General features: G+C 33.6%; 1 protein-coding gene across 2 annotated transcripts in view; it reads right to left on the bottom strand.

Moving 5' to 3' along the window:
• Positions 1-1,119: 1,119 nt before the first annotated feature.
• ADAMTS20 (ADAM metallopeptidase with thrombospondin type 1 motif 20) overlaps positions 1,120-7,552 on the bottom strand; it is a 195,487-nt gene continuing 189,054 nt past the window's right edge. The window contains exons 38-40 of one of the 2 annotated variants that reach the window (XM_060306576.1): positions 5,030-5,134; positions 2,524-2,630; positions 1,120-2,411 (exon numbers count right to left, since the gene is read on the bottom strand). In XM_060306576.1, coding sequence (XP_060162559.1) covers positions 2,541-2,630; positions 5,030-5,134 — 195 coding nt within the window. In that variant the 3' untranslated portion in view covers positions 1,120-2,411; positions 2,524-2,540. Of the gene's footprint in view, positions 2,631-5,029; positions 5,135-7,552 lie in introns of both variants that reach the window. The other variant, XM_030835354.2, reaches the window with a different exon arrangement.

Genomic DNA, 7,552 nt, shown 5'->3' with positions numbered 1-7,552 from the left:
AGAAAGGAAAAGGAGAGAGAATAATCTGCGGAGAAAGGCCTTGGGTAATTCAGAGTGGGAGGAAATCAAGAGCAGAGATGGGCAGATTGGCCTTTGATATGATCAGGGAAAGCTTTTCCCCTTAAGGAGTAGGAAAAATAGATAAAATAGATGTAGAGGGTGCTTCACTTTAAATGATAAACAGGTATAGAAAACTACTATACACTGCATAGTAATATTTGTAACTAAGGTACAGTGCAAAAAGCATGCTTTGTGATAAGAGATCCTCAAATGTTTTAAATCACATTCACATAAAACTGACTCCCTTATATGTTTGTTTCTTTCCTTTTTTGTTTTTTTTATTGGGGGGTGGAGTTTAGAGGGTGGGGAAAGGCAGGAAAGTTGGAGGACGGGAGAGGTAAAGTGAACAAAAAATAAAAACGCAATTCTCAGAAAAAGGAACCTAATAGCAAAAAATATATGAAAGGATCTTCATCCAACCTAGTAATTAAATAAATATAAATTCAAACAATGAAATACTATGCTCTGCCCCATAAGATCAGAAAAAAATTTCACATGTCACTGAGGATGTGGATACTCTAAACTTTTTACACCCTGCCAGTGGTAATGTAACTTGATTTAACCCCTTTAGAAAGTAGTAATTTGGCAATTTCTAGGGAAGTTTAAGATGGATGGATGAAACATATTATTGCTCAAAAGGATCTACTCCCTCCCTTGGGAGAGGATTGTGAGTCCTCACTCATTTCCATATGTCTGGCCATCCTGCACTGTAGAGGTAGTATATTTCCCTGCCCCATTGACTAGGATTTGGTCATGCGATTTAAGTTGACCAATTGAATATGAGTATACATGGGTACCCCTTCTATGAACAGAAGCTTTTGAAGTCATTGCAAATTTTTGTCAGCCTCCTGCCCATTATTTCCATGAGAAGGGTATACACTGGATAGGAGCTGTTTCCATCCCAGCTGCAACAATTTGAATAAAATCTTTTTAGAATTTCTGTAGTGATTTTAGAGTTAGAGACTTTTTGGTGAAGAATTCTTTTTTTTTTTTTTTAACCTGAAAGGAAAATGAAAACAAAGTCCTAATATATCACACAAACATGTTTATTACTTAAATGTTTATAAATTATAAGATTTTACTTATGAATAAAAACATTTCTAGAAAATGTTACACATTTTGTAATAATGTTTGTAACTGGTTTCAGGCACATAGTGCAAAATACTTCTTTTCTGATACAGAGATCCCTAAATGTTTATCTAACCACATTGGCACAAAATTGCTTTAGTACCTTATATGGTACAATATACCCCTAATAAATCTTTGAAAAAGAAAAACTTTGTGGGCAAAACTAGTACACTACTATTTACTGGCAAAAATCTATTAGTAGATTCAGTTTTCTTGGTTTATAAAGTAGGTTGCCATAGAAAAATATTATTTGTCTATGATTCTTTTAAAATCACATTATTATATAATACACAAATTATTCACCTGAAAAAAATCTCTTAATACCTGAGAATTTGTCCATGAACAGTTAATTTTTATACTATCTTTTATGTTCTGGCTTTGAGATACCTCAGATATGAAATAACTTGAACGTCTCTAATAAAAATTTTGCAAATGTAAACATAATTTTATGTTTACCAAAATAGGATCTTCAACATGTCAATAATTCTTACTTTTCTACTTGATTAATAAAATACAGTACTTAACTGTGAGAAAATTATTTTTTTAAGAGTAGACATATACATATATAAGATCTATAAAGACATGATAGAATATACACATTATAAAAACAATGTATTGTTCTTATAAGTACAATCAAATTAGAGGTAGGTGTTTTAAGTCAAATTCTACTATATCATATCTTCTTCTGTATTATTCCCACAAAATTTCATATTTAGTATTTAACCAAAGCATATATTTTAAATACAAAATTATACCATATTTTAGGATCATTTTTTTCAAGCACCATAATGCACAATTAAAAATTAAAGGAAACATAAAACAAAGTATCTAAGCTGTATCAGTAGAAAGTATAATGGCTATGTACTTTTTTGATGTGACTATTGATTTGCTATTCACCTGACAGATTCAATATGTTTATCGCAGTTTTAAATAAGTTCATTTTCCTAATTTTTACTTGCTCCATTTTAACAAGTAGAATAAACATTCATTGTACAGTAGGATACCAGAGCAGAGATTTACATGTGTGTTTATAGGCATAAGGTAATTGTGGTCCAGTCCAAGCTGTTAACAGCAATACTATCTTGGTATAATGCAAGCATCCCTGTGTACCCTACCATAAATTACTATATACTTTTAAGGATCCAGATTAGAATCACATATCGTTCAGTTTATTTTGAAGCCCTTGAAAAATTAAGCAGTGATGTGACTCCCTGATGAGCACCCTGAAAAAAAGGCACAGACATTTTAGACATGGAAATTTCAGGAAGGGAAGGGTAAAGAAACAAGCACCAGCTATTTGCAGTTTCCAGAGAATGTCTCCTCTTTGGGACATACTTCCCACTTCTGGATGTTCATATTACTTGAATTGGGAGACCAGTAGTCATGTGAGGAATACACTTTCCACAGAACCCTCCACATCTGCCGTAGACTTTGGTTCCATCCTGAAAATAGGAAGAGGAAGAGATACAGGAGAATCTGTTACAAGCTAGTATCTGCGTGCACAGGGCAGAAAAAGCAAATGCTTTGAATCATGCGGTTGAAATAATTAGCCAAGGTTTCATACAACAATTACACTTGAGGTCAAAGGTCATGCCATTTCAGGATTAGTTGAAATTTGTGGTCATGGGAATTAGATAATGTGAGATTCATATTATCTACTTAATGATTATAAACCACACTCTAATTTAGACAATTCATCTCAACCCACTTATTTTTCAACAAGATACCTATTTGCTTCAGTGAGTTTATTAAAACCTCTCCCAATCTGTTGTCCAGCATTGCCATGATTTTATATAAGATTCTCACAGACTAAAAAAAAGATAGTATGCAAACTTGACCTTAACTGAATCCAAGCCATATTAACCTCAAATATATCCTGGAAGCATTAGAAACACAGCCTGAAGAAAATATTTAGAAGGTGATAAAATGGGGGGGGGGCGGGGAATAAAACTGGACTGAAAGCAGGAATTATAATTAGACAAGGACTAAAAAGGGAGATTCTTCTTTTTTTAGGAAAGCAGAGCTGCTTACTGAGGAATGGCTGGTGAAGAAGGTGGTCAGGACATGCTAGATTTTCTTTCCAAACTGTCTTCCATCTTTAGGTCCAAAAGTCAAAAGGCATTTTGATAGGATAAAGCAAAAATAGCTTGAACTCCTGTAGTTTCTAGAAAAGGTAAGTTTTGCTTTGTTTTTGTTTTTTTAATCTAAGGAAGGAGGGTAGAGAAGGAAACTTTGGGTTCCTGGAACTTTTGAGGATGAAGAATATTTTGAGATCGGGGGCTTTTGAAGTTGCCTCTCCTTTCAAAAGCTTTCTAAACTCTAGAGAGTCTGAGTAAACAGAGAAAGGAATGGCAGTAAAAATTCCAATTTATATACATTCCTGTTTGCAAACGGATCGTATAAGTAAACCCCTAATCTTGCTTAAATTTAACGGGAAATGAAAATATGTGTGCATTTCCATAAGTACATTTGGGTTTCACAAGTCTCATTTTCACACCAGGCAATAGATCTCAGGAAATACCTTCATGTGCAAAATTTTTGATTGAGGGAGAAACTCTCAATTAAATAGACAAATAAATAATCTTTAGAATAGAACTTAAATAGAAGCAAAAGTAATGATTGTACTAAATATTCATTTTTACTGCTGCCCTCAGCCAGATCTCATTTAACCAAAAGATACCTAAAAGCTGTATAAAGTCAGAATATCTCATTGCACTCTCTACATTTTCTACTTGCTCGGAATATACTTTAACTAGGTAATTAATTTATTTCCATTCTTCTACCAAAAGGGATTAGACCAAAATTTGCCAAATAAATATTTAGAAATAGCCATTTTTAAAAAGCCTACTGCTTGCCCATATGATAGAAATAATAAAAATTTAAATTCTTTAATTATAAATTGAAACACAATTTCATAATATTCAGAAAGATAATGTTTTAGTCTCTGATTATTAGAAAATTGAATTTCATTTATAAGTAGTATTCATATAAATAGGAGTGTAACAGAAGTCACTTTTATCAAAAGAAAGAAAAATGATAAAACCTTAGAGTGGGCAGGGGGTTGTTGATGGTGCTGATTTATGTGCAATATAGGTGAGGACACTTACAATGTAGATCCTGATTTACTATAGATAGAATCATGTTATCTAAGACATGGGAACTCCAAGTACTAGGAGCCATCTCATAAAGAGTATGTGCTAGTACGCCATACCAGCATCAAAATTAAATGGATTCTGCTTTAGATAATACATGTGCTATAGGTAAAAACCAAATACCAATGTTCTCTAGATAAAGGTAGACAGAGGAAAATATGCATACAACCATAAAAAATATTCCTAATTCTTGAAGAACCTATAAAGGATATTTGTTAAATGACAAATGGCTCCAACCTCAGCTCCATCACTAAATCAAAGTAATGAGGTAAATAAACCAAAAAGTTACCTCTCACTTTGAAATATTAAAACCTACAAACCTTTAATAATTAGAATATAGCTAAAAGCACTACCTCTTTTTGAAGTACCTGCATTTCAAGCCATCGACCCCAAACTTGAGCTACTTCAATCTATATGCTCTGGCATTTGATTTCATGTTCAGATATATGTAGGCTAAACATGAATGTGTATGTATATAAAACCTACATAAGCACATGAATAAAAATGAACCCAATTCCATAATTTCATAAATTAATGTTATATTTCATTATATGTAATATAGCCTATCATATGCAATAACGCATTAGTCATTAACTTCATATAACTCTAAATTTAAAGTAGAGGACCTTTAATGCTAGTTCACAGCACAGAAGTATTTCAGACAGATTTTTTGGTCCAGCAGGACTTACTTGTGATCTGTGAATGATGACAGAGGCATAACTGCCCTGAGCAAGCCACTTTGCTGTACTGGATATCTTCATTCCAGTTCCAGCCAAATTAATGCTGAATTGTCCCTGGATTGAAAACAAAACAAAATAAAAATAGATGGAATTCATAAAATATTTAAGCATCCACTTTGCTGGAAACACCTGAATTGGAATTATGTAAGAAAGGACTCGAATTGGTTTTCAAGATTCTTTCTTTAGAAAATGAAAGAATATTGATACAACCTTACACTAAAGAAAATGAACAGGCTAAAGACTTTTTAAATTGATTACAAATAAGTCTTCTCAATTACAAGAGACAACTGAAATAATACCAGATAATGTTATTTGTGCAAAAGTAATTCTGTCCAACACTAGGACTCTAGGGTTGACAGCTAGAGCTTATGCTCCTGTAGCAACAGCAAGTCCAGTCAGAATGGGTGTTCACAGGGATTGATACCAACCAGACTTTAACATTTCTCCAGTTTCAATTTTTGACCCCTTGTTGCTAATTTCCCTAAGTTACACCTGTTTATTGTATTTCCTAGAATCTTCTGTTACTGTGCCCTTACCTTTTGCGTTAAGAATGTTACTTTTTAACCTACCACACAAAACTACTGAATGTGATATTATTGCCCCAGCTATCATGTGCTTTTAAGAGCCCAGAAGTGTTATGTGGACGTCTGATTCCACATGATTTACACACATGGTATGTGAGCCCCCTAGTGGCTTTATGATCGAGTTATTTTCAAGACACAAGAACCAGTTTCATGTCAAAATATTCCAGACTATCTCTGCTAAAAATTAAACTTTAGGGCTTCCCTGGTGGCGCAGTGGTTGAGAATCCGCCTGCCAATGCAGGGGACACAGGTTCAATACCTGGTCCGAGAAGATCCCACATGCCGCGGAGCAACTAAGCCTGTGCGCCACAACTACTGAGCCTGCACGCTAGAGCCCGTGCACTGCAGCAAGAGAAGCCACCACAATGAGAAGCCCGTATGCAGCAACAAAGACCCAACACAGCCAAAATTAAATAAATAAAATAAATAAATTTATTTAAAAATAAACTTTAAATATCTGTTAATTAAGAAAGTGCCTGACTAAAATTGGTAAAATTTGTGGCACATGTATACGATCTTGCAGTACAGAATTATACACTGAAAAGCTGTACTTAATGAAAGCTAATTAAGCCTACTGCCAATGTTTAATATACATACAGATTTAGAGTGATATTAGGACAATCTTAGATCACATCACAATATCCTATGGCCTAAGACTCAGGAATCTTGAGCAAGACAGTGATAAAACATTAAAGATTATGTTATGTCAATGAAAATATTATCTTGTCATGAAAGCAAACTAAATAGATTTCAAATATATTTATAATATGAATTATTACAACTGCTAAAAAATTATGTATCAGTTTAGTTTACTAAGTTAGATTTCTTAGGACTCTTATATACTTCTTATTTAAAATCAAAATAGAGATTCAAATACATTTATAATACAATGATAATATATGGAGAATTTTCCCCAAAATAGAAATAATTTGTTTTAGATAAATTTCAAAGAAAATTAATTGTTATATACGTCATTTGGTTATGAAATTTAGAATATGACCTGTATGTGTGCTTCATTGCTGTATTCCTAGAGTCCAAAAGAAGGCCTAGGCACTCAGTAAGTGTTTTTAAATGGATGAATGAAGTGCAACATTATAAATATTAAATTTTAGCATTGTAAAAGTTAATACACAAATACACAGCTAAACTCTTCATGCTCGTGATAATGAATGACACTAACGCTACACACATCAGAATTTTATATTAGTGAATATTTGAATGAGAAGAAGCAATTCTAAGGATATAGTCTACTGGTTAATACTTAGTCATCTCATACAGGTTTTGCACTGAATACCTTCATCCCACCTTAACTCATAAATAGGCCTCTCACCAAATAAAAGAAATGGAACTATATTCTGTGGTGTAGGTTTCCTGTGGCTAACCACTTACTGAGTGCCCCAGTTGGGGGAATGCAATGTTTTCACAACCTAATAGTTTACACTTCCATTTATTCTTTACCTCCCTGCTCAAGGTTGCTTGGAAGCATTCAGCTGGAAAGGAAAGACAAAAATCCAACTGACTACAGTACTGAGAGACTTAGGTGGTCATTAACACAATGAGTTGGGTCTAGAAATATCTGCTGCTTCATTTCTCCAGACTAATTTTCATGATCTTTGTTTACATCTTTAGTCCTTGTTCAAAAGCTACATAATACAATCTCAAAGAAATGGCAAAACAATTCAACTGAACTCTGGGATGATATTGACAGAGGTAAAAATACACTTCACTCATTTGTTCGAAATTAACTGAGTGGCAGACTTGGTATGAAGCACTACTGCAATACAGAGAGAGGTTTTGCTCTAGGTTTGAGAAGTGAAGCACAGATTGGTGGTTGCCAGAGGTAGGAGCTGAAGGGGGAAACGGGTGAGGGTGTTTTACAAGATAAATA

Source organism: Globicephala melas, chromosome 10 (genome assembly GCF_963455315.2).
Source record: "Globicephala melas chromosome 10, mGloMel1.2, whole genome shotgun sequence".
NCBI lineage: Eukaryota > Metazoa > Chordata > Mammalia > Artiodactyla > Delphinidae > Globicephala > Globicephala melas.
This window is presented reverse-complemented; position numbering and strand designations above follow the sequence as displayed.